At 39.9% G+C, this 17,077-nt stretch overlaps 2 protein-coding genes across 2 annotated transcripts in view; one reads left to right on the top strand and one right to left on the bottom strand.

The window, feature by feature from the left end:
- AKAP3 (A-kinase anchoring protein 3) overlaps positions 1 to 14,658 on the top strand; it is a 36,818-nt gene extending 22,160 nt beyond the window's left edge. Inside the window, exons 4-5 of the mRNA XM_023195258.2 lie at positions 1,339 to 3,660; positions 12,889 to 14,658. Of these exons, the coding sequence (XP_023051026.2) occupies positions 1,339 to 3,660; positions 12,889 to 13,044 (2,478 nt within the window). The 3' untranslated portion in view covers positions 13,045 to 14,658. The remainder of the gene's footprint in view (positions 1 to 1,338; positions 3,661 to 12,888) is intronic.
- A 232-nt stretch (positions 14,659 to 14,890) lies between these two features.
- On the bottom strand, positions 14,891 to 16,159 carry LOC111528526 (dual specificity tyrosine-phosphorylation-regulated kinase 4-like). Its single transcript, XM_026452026.1, has 2 exons — positions 15,964 to 16,159; positions 14,891 to 15,258 (listed from the first exon to the last, which is right to left on the bottom strand). The coding sequence occupies exons 1-2, from the start codon at positions 16,118 to 16,120 to the stop codon at positions 15,017 to 15,019; spliced, it is 399 nt and encodes a 132-aa protein (XP_026307811.1). The 5' UTR covers positions 16,121 to 16,159; the 3' UTR covers positions 14,891 to 15,016.
- Positions 16,160 to 17,077: the final 918 nt, after the last annotated feature.

The raw sequence follows: 17,077 nt of genomic DNA, 5'->3' as shown, positions 1-17,077 counted from the left end.
TATTTGTGGTCATTCTCAGATAGACATATGAACTCCAATAATTACAGTGATTCTTTACATTTGATAATAAATAGGACACTTTCATATCTATTATGCTATTTTATCTTATGTTTCAGAGATTTTCCCACATGCAGATGGTACAATTTATAAACATGTAAACGTGTTCATATGCTTATCACAGCTAGTGTCCATCAAAGAATCTGTATTCACACAAAACGAATAAATTGCCCATACATATTAACTCCTGAATTATAAATCAGATTGTTACCTTCAATGATGTCAGTCCATTGGAAGCCCTTTAACATATCCAGATAGTGTTTGTGCAGCCTGGCAAAGTGATTAATGATGCACAATTTTCCCTGAATTTTCTCATTTTTTGGAAATTATACTTGTAATAAGATCTAAATAAAAACAGGTAAACCATAGAAAATAGCAATTAATATTAAAACACGAAAAAATCTGATTCCGTTCAAATGCTAACTCTTCTATCTAGCTGATGACTGTCAGATCTGTTTTTCAATTTTTAAGTTCAGGAGTACACGTGCATGTTTGTTGCATAGGTAAACTTGTGTCATGGGGGTAGTTGTACAGATTATTTCATCACCCAGGTATTAAGCCTAGTACCCATTAGTTATTTTTCCCTGTCCTGTCCCTCCTCCCACCCTCCACTCTCCAAAAGGCCCCAGTAGGTGTTGTTCCCCTCTATGTGTCCATGTGTTCTCATCATTTAGCTCCCACTTATAAGTGTCAACATGTGGTATTTGGTTTTCTGTTCATGAATCAACCCAAATGCCCATCAATGATCGACTGGATAAAGAAAATGTGGTACGTATACACCATGGAATACCATGCAGCCATTAAAAAGAATGAGATCATGTCCTTTACAAGGACCTGGATGGAGCTGGAGGCCTGGTAGCAGACTATCAGACCTTAAAGATTTATGTCATTAGAAGCAATATAACGCACTAGCTGAGAGTATGGGCTGTGGAGTCAGACTGCCAGGGCTGGAATTTCTGCTCCATCAATGGTTAGCTGTATTATTTCAAATAAGTTACAAACTTAACCTCTCAGTTCTTCAATTTCCTCCTCTGTAAAATGAGGATAATAAAAGAGCTAAATCTTAGGTTTATTATGAGACTAATTAAATGAGATAATAGTCTTAAAATGCTTGGAACAACGTCTGATACACAGTGAGTACTCGATAAATGGTTACTTTTATTGCCAAGATGGAGAAATCTTGAGAGGGCTGACGATATTTGTAACTGAACTTTGAGGTTGTCTTGAATATCCCATATCTTTACTTGGTTATAGTCAGATGAATCCTTGTCTATTTTTAAGGACGCCTCCACGGATCCTGTCAGAGTGCTCAGCTGGCTCCGCAGAGACCTGGAGAAAAGTACAGCAGAGTTGCAATGTGTTAGGTTCAAACCTGAAGAATCATGTGGTGGGGAAACGTCCAACTCAGGAGACCCACACAAAGGTTTCTCTGTAGACTATTACAACACCACCAAGGGCACTCCAGAAAGATTGCATTTTGAGATAACTCACAAAGAGAATCCTTGCCAGGGCCCCAGGGCCCAACTTGGCAATGGGAGTTCGGTAGATGAAGTTTCCTTCTATGCTAACCGCCTCACGAATCTAGTCATAGCCATGGCCCGCAAAGCGATCAATGAGAGGATCGATGGCTCTGAAAACAAATGTGTCCATCAGTCACTGTACATGGGGAGTGAACCCCCACCCACCAAAAGCCTCAGTAAGGTAGCATCAGAGCTTGTGAATGAGACCGTCTCTGTATGTTCCAGGAATGCTGCCCCAGGCAAGGCTCCTGGCTCTAGAGACAGAGCCTCAGGATCATCACAAAGTCCCCCAAATTTGAAATACAAGTCCACCTTGAAGATCAAGGAGTGCGCCAAAGAAAGACAGGGTCCAGAGGACAATCCTGCTTCTAAGAATTCTTTCTTCTATAAGGAAGTGTTTGAATCTCGTAAGGGAGATGATGCCAGAGAGGGTGGAAGGTTCTTTCCTCGGGAGAGAAAGAGGTTTCCAGGACAGGAATGTACTGACGACTTTACAGCTTCTGTTAGTGAAGGGATCATGACCTATGCTAACAGTGTGGTGTCTGATATGATGGTCTCCATCATGAAGACACTGAGGATCCAAGTGAAAGACACAACCCGTGCCACCATCCTGCTGAAGAAGGTTCTGCTCAAGCATGCAAAAGATGTGGTCTCGGATCTCATCGACTCCTTCATGAGGAACCTCCACAGCATCACAGGGACCCTCATGACTGACACACAGTTTGTCTCGGCTGTGAAAGGAACTGTCTTCACTCACGGAAGCCAAAAGGCCGTAGATATCATGAATGCCATGCTAAGGAAGCTGTACAGTGTAATATTTGTCAAGAAAGTCCCTGAGCATGTCAGGAAAGCCCAAGACACAGCTGAGAGTTATTCCCTCATCTCCATGAAAGGAATGGGTGATCCTAAAAAACGAAATGTGAACTTTGCCATGAAATCTGAAACTAAATCAAGAGAACAAATGTGTTCTGAACCCAAATCAGAGGAGGAGACTTGTGCCAAAACTCTGGGTGAACAAATTATCAAAGAGGGGCTGACCTTGTGGCATAAAAGTCAACAGAAAGAATGTAAATCTGTAGGTTTCCAGCGTGCAGCATTTGAAGCTCCCAACACACAGTGTAAGCCTTCACCACACATTTCCTTTGAGTACCCTGAAGATATTTGCAACCTCAGCCGTCCTCCATGTCCCCCAGAGAAATGTGAGAATTTTATATGTGATTCAGACTCCTGGGCCAAGGACCTGATCGTATCTGCCCTACTTCTGATTCAACATCACCTGGCCCAGGGAGGAAGAAGGGATGCACAGAGCTTCCTTGAAGCTGCTGGCACCACCAACTTTCCTGCCAATGAGCCTCCTGTAGTTGCTGGTGAATCCTGCCTTAAGTCTGCTCCCATTGTAGGTGACCGAGAACAAGCAGAAAAGAAGAACCTAAGGAGTGTTTTCTTCCATTTCATCTGGAACTTACTTAGTGAGACCATTTTCAAGCGTGACCAGAGCTCTGAACCCAAGGTGCCAGAACAGCCAGTTAAGGAAGATAGGAAGTTGTGTAAAAGACCTTTAGCCCCTTCTCCCCCTAAACTATGTGAAGATGATGAGACCCCTGGTGCCCTTTCTGGGCTGACCAAGATGGTTGTCAACCAGATAGATGGCCACATGAGTGGGCAGATGGTAGAACATCTGATGAACTCAGTGATGAAGCTGTGTGTCATCATTGCTAAGTCCTGTGCTTCTTCCATGGCAGAGCTGGGAGATGACAAGTTGGGAGATGACAAGTCTGGAGATGCCAGTAGACTAACTTCGGCCTTCCCAGATAGTTTATATGAGTGTTTGCCAGTCAAGGGCCCAGGGGCAGCAGAAGCTCTCCTGCAGAATGCTTATCAAGCTATCCATAATGAAATGAGAGGTATATCAGGTCAGCCTCCTGAAGGGTGTGCAGCACCCAAGGTGATTGTCAGCAATCACAACCTAACGGATACAGTTCAGAACAAGCAACTCCAAGCCGTCCTTCAATGGGTAGCTGCCTCTGAGCTCAATGTCCCTATTTTGTACTTTGCTGGTGATGATGAAGGGATCCAGGAGAAGGTAAGAAACAAAGGCAGAGGAATTTGGAAGCTTTATTAAGAGTTAACTAGGGCTTTAAGTTCTAGTTTCTTTCTGAATGGGAAGATAGCCACAGGGAAGGTAAAATGGGAACAGTAGGATTTGAAGATCATGCCTCTTGGCAGAGATAATGGATAAAGTAAAATTAGATTTTGCACAATACAAGGCATATCAAAGGGGAAAGGGGAGATAAATGATATTTGTCTGTTTTCTGTATTTAGGAGTAGGCGTGTACAGATAATGAACCTCCAAGAGACCTAGTGAAAGAATCAGATTAAGGGCTGGGCTCTAAGCTGAGTTTTGGATAGGACAGCATTGCTCAAAGGATGAGATGAAGCTGGAAAGTAGCCCTAGGATGTGTTAGGGAAGAGGCAGAGTCTGAATTTATGACCTTTTCAAACGTGCCATTACTGTCTTAGCTGGTTGTCTACGTGGTGTTGGGGATTTGAAAGGATTCAGTGGATAACACCCCTCTTCCCCCTACCCTAAGTTCTGAATCAGTTGACAAGTAAGACTAAAGCATAAGGCAGATGGGAAATCAACTTATCACTGTTATTACTGATAAAGGTAAACGTGCCTGATAAGTTCTTGTTCTCCATGCAAGGTGCCCAGTAAGCATCAGAACTGCTCGCCAAAGGGAGGGTTTGAGTCTGGAGAGCACGCACACTTACCCAAGATGCTGCTGCTTCATACTGAAGTGGGGGAATTAAAAAGACTATCCCCACAACCTTCTCTTCTCTGTCTTCTCTGCCTTCTCGCTCGCTCGCTCTCTCTGTGTGTCTCATTTTCCCTTCCTCAGTGCTTTTCATTGTCTCTTCTTGATTGAGAAAAGTGGAACACCTGCTGTTAATCATTCAGTAGCAAAGGGTGGTACAAGAGGCTAGGATTATTTAGAAAAATTCATCATCATAGAAATCAAAAGATACAGAAAAAGAGGCTTTCTCTGCTTAATTAAGTGGTATTTACATGGTATTAGCAATGCTTGCAACTGGGTCGCTACGTTTCTCTGATGACTGGAAAGACACACGATTCCAGAGCATCCAGATTAGGCTATCTCAAGCCTGAACAAGAAACCATATGGTCTTTGACTTTGGTCTTAGCAAGACTACACTTGCTACTCAAAGTGTAGTCTGTGGACCTACAACATTGGCATCACCTGGAAGCTTTTTAGAAGTGCAGAATCTCACACATCCCTCCAGACCTACTGAATCAGAATCTTCATTTTAGCAAAATACCCAGGTGAGTTGTGTGCACATTCAAGTTAGGCTAGAAGACAATGTGAACTTCCAATATTAGATCCATTCCTAAGGGTCCTTGGCAAGCTCTGTCTCCATGCAGGGTTTCCAATCTGTAAAACAGACAACTACTTTATAGTATATAGCAATTAGCAGAGGTGGGGAGTGGGAGGCTGTATTCTGAAGAAAATTTAAACTGATGAAAAAATTCTAAAAATAAGCATAGCCTTCAGGTGTATACTGTGTGAGAAAGCCTTTTGTAGCCATCTTTGAAATCAAACCCATCATATATAACATACATAATACATTCTGGCTTCAGACTTTTTTTGAATTGGAATGTGTTGTTTTAGATTATTTTAAATTGAAACATGTATCTAAAATAGGACAATAGACTTGCAGTCCCCCACTTTTATACACACACACACACACACACACACATACACACCTTTGTCTACTCTAAAGATAAGGACAGTCATCTATTTTGTTGACTCCCTCTAAGAGTAGAAGGAACGAGAAGCAGCATGTTCAAACTTCAACTACTAAATAGACGCACTGAATATTAGTATATTTTTATGAACAGGGATGACATAGACACCAAGGAAACTGCCTAAATATGACTTTTTGAAAAGAGATTAATGTATGCAAATATTCTCATACTGATTCAGGTGATTGAACCTGCTGTCACTGGGATGTCTGTGAGCCTAATGTCTTCAAATACATTTGTATTTATTTTTGAATAAATAATATGTGTGCATAGTTCAAAATTCAAAAGTACAAAAGGATGCACAGTGAAAATTAAGGGTTGTTTTCTCACTTGTGTACTCCATCCTATTGCCTTCCCTGGAGAAAAAAACCATTTGGATCAGTTTCTTATTTATCCTTCCAGAAATACACACACACACACACACACACACACACACACACATACACGTAAAGTCGCAAATTATTATTTTATGTATATATATATCCTCTTCTGCAACATATAGAGCTGCCACATTCTTTTTAATGGCTTTATGTATTTTATAATATATGAAACCATTTCATATATATGTTTTATATATGTTTTATATATTTAACCACTCCCCTATGTATGGATATTTCAGTAGCCACTATTTTGCACTGTAAGCAATGCTACACTGAATATCCTTGACTATACATAATTTTGCACAGATTCAAATGTATTCACATGTGCTATACACCTAGGAAAGGAATTTCAAGGTCACTGAGAATATTATTTGTGTAATTTGATACATGTTTCTAAATTGCCTTCCATAGAGCTTGTACCAATTTACACACCTATTAAAACAGTGTAGGAGGACTGTTTCCTCACACTTAAACCAACAGTGCAGGCTAAAATTGTAATTTGCTAAGTTGCTTTACTTTTTGTCTTGTTAGGAATGAGGGTGAGTATCTTTGCATATATTTAAGACCATTTGAATTTCCTCTTCTGTGGATAAATTGGTCATCACTTCTGCCCATTTTTCTTTTTTTAACTTTTACTTTAGGTTCAGGGGTATATGTGCTTGTTTGTTATACAGGTAAACTCGTGTCACAGGGGTTTGTTGTACAGATTATTTTGTCACCCAGGTACAAATCCTAGTACCGACCCAATAGTTATTTTTTTCTGATTGTCTTCTTGCTCCGACCCTCCACCCTCAAGTGTCTCTTGTTCCTCTCTTTGTGTCCATGTGTTCTCATCATTTAACTCCCACTTCTGATAACATGCTGTATTTTGTTTTCTGTTCCTGAGTTAATTTGGCAGTGGTAATGGCCTCCAGCTGCATCCATGTTACTTCAAAGGAGATGGCCGTGCTCTTTTTCATGGCTGCATAATATTCCATGGTGTATATGTACCACATTTTCTTTATCCCATCTGCCATTAATGGGCATTTAGGTTAACTCCATGTCTTTGTTATTGTGAATACAGTGTTGCAAGGAACATTCATGTGCATGTGTCTTTATGGTAAAACAATTTATGTTCCTTTGGGTATACACCCAGTAATGGGATTGCTGGGTTGAATGGTACTTCTGTTTTTAGCTCTTTGAGGAATCGCCACACTGCTTTCGACAATGGTTAAACTAATTTACACTCCCACCAACAGTGTGTATGTGTTGCCTTTTCTCCACAACCTTGCCATCACTTTTAATAATAGCCATTCTAACTGGTGTGAGATGGTATCTCATTGTGGTTTTGATTTGCATTTATCTAGTGACCAGTGATACTGAGCTTATGTTTATATGCTTGTTGGCCACACATATGTCTTCCTTTAAAAAGAGTCTGTTTGTGTCCTTTGCCCTCTTTTTAATGGGGTTTTTTTCTTGTAAATTTGTTTCAGTTCCTTACAGATGCTGAATATTAGACCTTTGTCAGATGCATAGTTTGCAAATATTTCCTTCCATTATGTAGGGCATCTGTTTACTCTATTAATAGTTTCAATTGCTGTGCAGAAGCTCTTAAAATTTAATTAGATCCCGTTTGTCGATTTTTGCTCTTGTTGCAGTTGCTTTTGGTGTGTTCATCATCATGAAATCTTTGCAAGTTCCTGTGTCCAGAATGGTATTGCTTAGGTTGTCTTCTAGGGTTTTTACAGTTTTTAGTCTTCCATTTATGTCTTTAATCCATCTTGAGTTGAGTTTTGTTTATGGTGTAAGGAAGGGGTCCAGTTTCAATCTTCTGTATATGGCTAGCCAGCTATCCCAGCACCTATTGAATAGAGAGTCCGTTCCCATTGCTTGTTTTGGTCAGCTTTGTCAAAGATCAGATGGTTGTAGCTGTGTGGCCTTATTTTTGGGCTCTCTATTCTGTTCCCTTGGTCTGTATGTCTGTTTTTGTACCAGTACCGTGCTGTTTTGGTTACTGTGACCCTGTACTAAAATTTGAAGTTGAGTAATGTGATGCCGCTAGCTTTGTTCTTTTCACCTAGGATTGCCTTGGTTATTGGCAGGCTCTTTTTTGGTTCCGTATGAATTTGAAAATAGTTTTTTCTAATTCTATGAAGAATTTCATTGGTAGTTTAATAGGAATAGCATTGAACATTTAAGTTGCTTTGGGCAGTATGACCATTTTAACAATATTGACTCTTCCTATCCATGAGCATGGAATATTTTTCCATTTGTTTGTGTCATTTCTGATTTCTTTGAGCAGTGTTTTGTAATTCTCATTGTAGAGATTTTCACCTCCCTGGTTAGCTGTATTCCTAGGTACTCTTTTTATGTTCTCCCCAATATTGTATTGCATTGTAGGCCTTTTTCTTATTGATCTATAAGAGTTTTATATATTACAAAACTCTTTTTTAGTAGAGACAGGGTTTTGCCATCTTGGCCAGGCTGGTCTTGAACTCCTGACCTCATGATCCACCTGCCTCAGACTCCCAAAGTGCTGGGATTACAGGCGTGAGGTACCACGTCTGGCCATAATCTCTTATTTTTTTCCTATTCTTTTTCTGAACTTTCTACTCTGTGCCATTGAATTGTCCATCTACTCTTGTACCAATGGCATCCTGTTTTAATTACTGTAATTCTATAATATTTTTGAATATCCGATAGGACTGAAGACTCTTTATTTCTCTGCCTCAGAATTTTCTAGGCTATTCTTGTTTACATTTCCCAGTTTTCATCCCCCATGCATGTGCAACCATTAACCTTTCCATCATTATAAATTTGCCTTTCTTTGACGTTTTATGTAATGGAGCCATAAAGTATGTGGTCTTTTACATCAGGCTCCTCACACTTAGTGTAAGGTTTTTGTGGTTCATCTGTGTTGTAGCATGTATCAGTAGTTTCTTTCTTTTTATTGCTGAAGAGTCCTTCATTATGTAGATATACTGCATTCGGTTTGTCCATCTATCAGTTCATAGATATTTAGATGGTTTCCATTTTTGCTATTATGTGTAAGGCCACTATGAGCATGCACGTACAAGCCTGTATGGTTATGTTTTCATTTCTCTTGGGCAGATAATGAGGTGTGGAATTGCAGCATGTTACAATAAGTGTCATTCAATAAATGTAATTTATTTCGCTCTGTGGCCCAGGCTGGAGTGCAGTGGCTGGATCTCAGCTCACTGTAAGCTCCGCCTCCCGGGTTTACGACATTCTCCTGCCTCAGCCTCCCGAGTAGCTGGGACTACAGGCGCCCGCCACCTCGCCCAGCTAGTTTTTTTTGTATTTTTTAGTAGAGACGGGGTTTCACTGTGTTAGCCAGGATAGTCTCAATCTCCTGACCTCGTGATCCACCCGTCTCGGCCTCCCAAAGTGCTGGGATTACAGGCTTGAGCCACCGCACCCGGCCTTTCCCCCCTCTCTTGCCTAGGCTGGAGTGCGGTGGCATAATCATAGTCACTGCAGCCTCCAACTCCCTAGGCTTAAGGGATCCTCCCACCTCAGCCTCCCGAGTAGCTGGGACTACAGGCACCCCACCACCACACTCAGTTAATTGTTGTACTTTTTTGTAGAGACCAGGTCTTGTCATGTTGCCCAGGCTGGTCTGGAACTCCAGGGTTCAAGTGATCCGAACACCTCGGCCTCCCAAAGTGCCAGGAAAACAGGCATGAGCCACCATATCCGACCGGTTAAGTGTCATTTCTTAAGAAATTGCCAAACTGTGCTCGCTTCGGCAGCACATATACTAAAAAAGAAATTGCCAAACTATTTCCTGAAGTGGCTGTAGTATTTTACATTTTCACCAGTAATTTACACAGGTTTCAGTTTCTCCACATCCTGGTCAGTATTATTCTTTCATTTATTGTAATAATTATAGTGCTATGTCATTGTGGATTTCATTTGGCAAACATACATTAAAATGAAAAATATTGAGCACGTTATTCTATTATGTGCTCATTAGCCATTCATATATATTCTTTTAGTGAGATATCTGTGCAATCTTTCACCTATAATTTGGTTGGATTGTTCTCTTCTTGATTAGAATTAAAAGAGCTCTTTTATATATTCTGGATACAAGTCCTGTATCTGATATATTTTTGCAAATATTTTCTCTCAGTTTGTGGCTTATCTTTTTATTTAATGGAATCTTTTGAAGAGCAAAATGAAGTCCAATTAGATGACATCCAATTTACCATTTTTTACTTTTATGTCTTGTGATTTTAGTGTCATAACAAATTTTTCCCTACCCAGTGCTTCTCAACCAGGAGCAATTTTGCCCCCCAGGGGACATTTGGCAATGTCTGGAGACGTATTTGGCTGTCACAACAGAGAAAGCGATTACCACTGGAGTCAAACAGGTAGAGGCCAAGGATACTGCTAAACAACATGCAATGAGCAAAATAGCCCCACAACAAACCCAGAAGAAGGCCAGGAGTGCTGAGAGCTAGTAACCTTGACCTATGCAAGGCCATGAAGATTTTCTCCTTGTTTTTGTCTACATGTTTGATCATTTTAGCTCTTATATTTAGGTCTATGATCTACTTTGAGTTAATTTTTGTGAGGTAGGAGTCCAAATTCAATATTTTGCATATAGATATGAAGGTTATCTTGGCACCATTTGTTGAAAAGACCACTGGGTATCTGGCCCCTCTGAATTATCCGTCTCCTTTATTGAAAAATTCTATTGACCATGAATGTTAGATTCGAGTCTTCTTTTGATTGGCATTTTCATGGTACATCTTTTCCTATAATTTTAACTTATTATATATGAAGTAAGGTTTTTGTAGGCAGCATACACTTGGGTTATATTTTTTGTCCATTCTGACATTTGATATGTTTAGATCATTTACATTTAGCCCAATTTATGGATATGTTTGGATTTAAGTTTACCATTTTGTTATTTGTTGCTTCTCTCTTTTTTCTCCCTGTTTTCCCTTTGCTGCCTTCTCTTGGACTATTTGAACATGTTTTAATATTCCATTTTAATTTATCTATTGCTTTTTTGACTATATCTTTTTGTGTAGTTTTTTTTAGTGGTTAATCTAGGAATTATAATATACATACCAACTTCTCAGAATCCATGTAGCATCAATAGTTTACCACTTAAGCTGGAATGTAGAAATATTACTACCATATAAGGTTCCTTTCTCCTTCTCCCTTTATAGTTGAGTTGCTTTATGTATTTAATCTACATACTTTGAAAAAACCCTCAGTTACTTTTGCTTTCAACCTTAAAACAGTTTTGTTTTTAAGACAGAATCTCACTCTGTTGCCCAGGCTGGAGTGCAGTGGCCTGATCTCGGCTCATTGCAACGTCTGCCTCCTGAGTTCAAGCAATTCTCCTGCCTCAGCCTCCCGAGTAGCTGGGATCACAGGCACATGCCATAATGCCCAGCTATTTTTGCATTTTTAGTAGAGACAGATTTTTGCCATGTTGGCCAGGCTGGTCTCAAACTCCTGACCTCAAGTGATCCTCCTGCCTCAGCCTCCCAAAGTGCTGGGATTACAGGCATGAGCCACTGCTCCTGACCCTTAAAACATATTTGAAAGAACTGAAGAGGATAGCTTACTATTTATACTGAGAGCTTGCTCTTCATTCATTCTTAATATTCCCAGTTTCCTTCTGTTATCATTGTCCTTCTCTCTGAAGAACTTCCTTTAGCAATTCTTTTAGAACACATTTTCTGGCAATGAATTCTCTCAGTTTTATTTAATCTGGCAATGTCTTTAGTTGACTTTCATTCTTGAGTTATAATTTCTGCTGGATATAGAATTCTAATTTGGCAAGTTTTTTTCTCTTAGCAGTTAAAAGACGTGCCACTTTCTTCTCTCCTCTATGGTTTCTGATGAGAAATTGGCTGGCATTTGACTTGCAGTTCCCCTATAAATGGTTTTCCCTGGATGCTTTTAAGATTTTTTTTCTTTTGCTTTAATTTTCAGTGATTTAGTTATGGTAGGTCTTGGAGTTAATTTCTTTGGGTTTGGGTTTGTTTTATTTTAGGTACCCTGAGCTTTTTGAATGTATAGGTTTAAAACTTCTTGGCAAATTAGGAATACTTTCATCCATTATTTCTTCAAATATGTTTTGCATCATCACTTTTCTCTTCTCCTTTGGTATTCTAATAACATAAATGTTAAAGCTTTTGGTATTGCCCACAAGTCCTTGGGCTCTGTTTATTTTTTAAATGTTTTTTGAAATAAGCTTAATCAATCTTGTATGTTGTTCAGCATGGATAATTTCTGTTGATCTACCTTCAAGTTTACTGACTTTCCTCTCTCATTTACATTCTGCTATTTAGCCCACCCGATACATTTTTATTTTATATTTTGTAGGTAAATTTTAGTTCTAAAATTTCCATTTGGTTCTTCTGTTTCAGTTTCTCACATGGCTATTTATCTTTCTGAAGACGCTCTCAATATTTGGTCTGTTTATTTGCCTGCCCTTTGTCGTAAAAAGTCAAGAGCAAAATGAACAAAATAAAAATCTGATTACTTGAAAGAGTTTGTTGCCCTTAGGATTCCAGATAAATGACAGCATTGTATTTATATTAGAATGGTTGCTTAACTAACTTTTCTCATTTTGTACTTGGAAAAAGAGCTAAAGATAGGATCCAATACCTGCTATGAATTTTGGTTCTGCTAATTACTAGCAGTTAATTCTGACAAATCTCTGTACCTTTCTGGGACAAATTTTTAAGAGGGTTGAATTGTTCTCTGAGGTGCCTTTTTGCTCTAACATTTTAGGATTCTGTGGTCTATGGGGCATGGAAAACAGCATCCACATTTGTCCACTGGATATTTTCCATCTGCCCTTTTGGTCTTAGGACAATGATGGAGACTTTCATGATATGAGGGTGAGCTTAGAACCTTAGAATTCTTAGAGAGCAAGATCATGGGCAGGTGGATGTGAACATCTCTTCTTTAAACTAAGAATGACATCGCCAACCTCCTTCTGTTAAACAGGCCAACAAACTTTTACGTCTGTGTTGCAGTTTCCTGAGGTCTGCCTGGCCTCTCTGCTCTAGCCTTGGCAGGCTCCATCTGGCCTGCCATGAGATGCTGTGCCTCGCCACTAGTGTTTTCTTTCCTTTCACAGCTACTTCAGCTCTCAGCTGCTGCTGTGGACAAAGGATGCAGCGTGGGTGAGGTTCTGCAGTCGGTGCTGCGCTATGAGAAGGAGCGCCAGCTGAACGAGGCGGTGGGGAATGTCACACCCCTGCTGCTGCTGGACTGGCTGATGGTGAACCTGTGATCGGCAACCCCACTGCTTTCCCCTCTTCCGGCAGTGGGCCCACCCCTTATCCCCGCCCTTCTTTCTCACTTCCACACCTCCCCCTCTATATCCTGACAGAGCCCTAACATTATCTTCGTACCACTCTCATCAAAGACATGTCATCTTATGCTAGACACTGAGGGCGATTTTCCTGTCCATGCGAGCAAGAACATAAAATTTTAAAAATACAATTAAAGGGCTCCACATGTTTTATTTCCTTGGGATCCAATGGTACAATCAGGTAAAGAAATCCCAGGAGTGAAAAAAATAACCAGATGAATGGTAGAGGTACAACAGAGCTGGACTGAGAGGCCCTGCTGAAGGTCACTCAGCCTGTCCCCTGTCCCGTGTCCCAGTTTGCAGCTTCCATATTTATTCTCTTAAAATAAGCCACAGTTTATCAAGAATTCACTGTAACCTTTTATAACCGTGAAAATCAGAAGATACTTTCTAATATTCAATCAAAATCATCCTGATGACAATGTTGAAGACTTGGCTTCTAATTCTCTGCAGAGCTGCAGAACAGTGTCCACCTCCAACTTCATCCATAGTTGAAGATCGTGTCAAGAATGCTCCCAAGGATCTGAGTTCTATTGCTGGTTTTGTGGCTTTCTGGCTATAGAAACTGGGATAAGTTACCTGTTCTAACACTGCTCTGACTTCATGTCCATATCGCCCCACTTAAGGAATATTTTCTATTCTTATCCTGAATTTTCTGTGGAAATCTTTCTATTCTTGACTCTTCTTTCCATTTAGAAACTTCTCCACTGGCTTCCAATTTTCTTTCTATATCTCTGGTTCTCTTGGGGGACCTCCTCAACTCTGGCAACTCCTTATATATTTATCTTACCTAGGATTTTCTCTCAACCCTCTGCTATTCTAACTCAATATCTTCCCTGGGAGATTATATCCAAATCCATTGCTTCAATGATCTGGTGTCCCCCTTCATAAAATAGTATGCAACTATTAAAATGAAAACTATATTGGGAGAGGTTGTTCCAAATGCCAAGTAAAAAAATTATTTTTATATATTCTATGTTTCTGATGTTATGATCTTAAGTTTCATGTAAAATTCTATCTGTCCTATGATAACCACATAAAAAATCATGTATTTGTGTAGATGAGGATTAGAAAGGGAAGTAAGAAGACATACTTAGAGGTGGCATATGATAGATGAGTGAACATGTCCTGCTTGTTTACCCAGCTTCCTTTCCTTTGGGAAACCTTCCATCCCTTGCTCTAGTCTAAAGAAGCATCAGTCACAGTGCCTTCACCATCACTGTGGGCTCGGGACCCAGACTGGCCAAGCATCCCAGTCTCCCAGTCACAGTTTCTGTGTCACCATCATTTTGGAGACTCCCTCTTAGCAAGGAAGCCTGTATCTTTTGACTGGATATTGGAGGTTAACTTCTGAGCAGGGCCTGTCATCAGGATGAAGTTAACCATAAGAGAAGCAAGGCTAATAGATGAAGAGGGAGTCTGAGTCCTACAACCTCATTTGAATTCCTGACTCCTGCTGTGCCTGAAACTACATCTACCCTTTCTGATTCACCAGTTATATAAGTCAATAAATGTCTTCGGCTGTTTAAACTACTTCTGAATTCAGCTTCTATCATTTTCAAACAAAAATCCTGACATAGATTGGCAGTCATGGGCAAGAAGAAAAAAAATTTTCTTTTGTTTAAGAGTTCCCTTAATGATGCTACAACATTGAGAGTTAAAAACTACCTGCCCCCTTTACACACACAAACACATATGAAATGAATTTAAGTGCAAGGACATCCTTCCCCATCCCTCATAAGAGGAATCATGCCAATTGGCCATATTAATAGAGTTTTTTAAAATAAACTTTTATGTATTTAAAAAAAACAGTCTGAAGTATTGTACAATATAAGTGCTGTCTTAATACAAATCACTGGTGGAGAGGAGCAGGACATACCCTCAGCAAAGGTCACACAATAGGGGGTAAAATGTTTGTGTTCTTGAGGGAGAAGTTTTTGCTCTGTCCCGGGGAGGTCATGGACACCTCCGCCCCAACAGGTGCCTCTGACTTCTTGGGAGCTTCTACCAGTTGAGGCAGCTGAACAGTGTCAGCTCCGTGCTGGAGAGAGTCCTGCTGATCCCCTGAAGGCTGAACATGCTTCGTGGAGCCATCTTTTGTTTTCTCTGTAGTCTCGTTGGTGATCTCATCTGCTAAAGGAGAGAGAAGACAGAAGGAAACAAGATTCAAATGTGGATTACATGTTAATTGTCCTTTAGGTTGTACATCACTTAGCAGAAACCATGACTGTGATGCTACAAAACCAGTTCATTTGCAAAGCACATTCAACATGCCAAACATTATTCTAAGCACTGTACGTTCACTAATTCATCTCATCATTTCAGCAGCCCTGGAGAATAGGCATGATTCTCATTCTCATCAATGGAGATACTGAGCTACAGAGAGGTTAAGTCCACACCTGATAAGTGGTAGAACCAGAATTTAATCCCCAGGTAACCTGACTCTTAAGACCATCTACCTAACTACTAGACTATATTGCATATAAAAATTTGCATAATGCCATAATCTGGCACTGACAGAAATTCTAAAGGTAATTATAGAGCATAAAGGGGTGGATGCATTTAATGAAAAGGGGAGGAGGAGAAAGGTAATTGATTATAGGAGAAAGGAAATTGATTATAGGAGAAAAATGGAAAATCCTAATGAGGGGCAAAAAAGATCCAGGCTAATGCCAAATTTCCCGGAAAAGGAAAATCCCAAAGGTAAGAAATAGCAGGATAGTCATGACATAGCCACAAGAATTACCCCAGGGTGAGGTTACAGAAATTGACATGCAAATCCTTCAGAAATGCTTGGCTTCCTGGACTGTGGGAATAGGACTGGTTGACAGGCTGTACCTTTTTTGCTCAAGTGATGACAGCCTTGAACCTTGTCCTTCCTTGTCTCAGAAGGGAAAAAGGAACTGGATTTCCTCAGGGTCTGGGGCCTGGGCTGTGGCTTGAGGTTCCGAGACTGATGAATCCACGCATGCTTGAGGGCCTGGTCCGGGGTCATGCGAAGAGAAGGTTCCCATCTGCACCCCAACAAAGCCCCGCATGGGTTATTATTTTACTTCCTTTTAATATATTAAAACATTTTTAAAACCCAATAAAGATTTTTATTTAAGCTATGTTGTTATCTCAAAGATGTATCATCACAGAACAGAGATCATGGCATATAACTTTAAAGTACCTGGAAACAACTACTGGAAATAATCTTTCTAGAAGATGTGTATAACAAGCCAGGGGATATATATTACAGTCCAAGTCTTCCAGCATTCCTAGAAATCCCCTTATAAGAAATATCATTTTACAAAAGCTTAATCAATAGGATTTAGGGTTTACTAAGCTAACAATATTAAAAACAGAGATTTGAATTTCCAGACTACAGAACTGGGGCTTCAAAAATATCGCAAGGAGATTTACAGAATTCTAGAATATTAAGATTTGCAAGGGGACTTGGATATAATCCAATCAAACCTGTAATTCAGTAGCAGAATACATTGACCGAATTACCATCATGGAATCACCCCGCAATTCTTGAGTAATTTCAGTGACGAGACATTAACTCACAGAAGCATCTATTCCAATTTTGAAAAACTCTGATTCTTTCAAAGTTCTTGATTTTTATTGTGCCAAAACTGGTTTGCTTCCCAGTAACTTTTACCTAGGTCCTAATTCATCAACCCATTACCATCATACAAAATAACTAATCCTTCTTTTATGGTTCAGTCCTTCAACCATCTGAAAATATTTACATTGCTACTAACTAATAATCATATGATATGGTTTTCACCATCTGGCCACCTTCTGAAATAAGGATATTTTAGCAGTTGTCTAACTGGTGTCCATCATGGTGGGAATAGCTTCTATCACTGCAGGGAGACAGTATTAGCATTCTAGACTCATCAAGATCCTAAAACAGCTCAAACTCTCATTTCTGTGTCAAATGAACTGCTGTTAAACAACATCT

Source organism: Piliocolobus tephrosceles, unplaced genomic scaffold (assembly GCF_002776525.5).
Source record: "Piliocolobus tephrosceles isolate RC106 unplaced genomic scaffold, ASM277652v3 unscaffolded_31019, whole genome shotgun sequence".
Taxonomy (NCBI): Eukaryota; Metazoa; Chordata; class Mammalia; order Primates; family Cercopithecidae; genus Piliocolobus; species Piliocolobus tephrosceles.
Note: the sequence above shows the minus strand (reverse complement) of the source record. Positions and strands in the feature narration are given on the sequence as shown.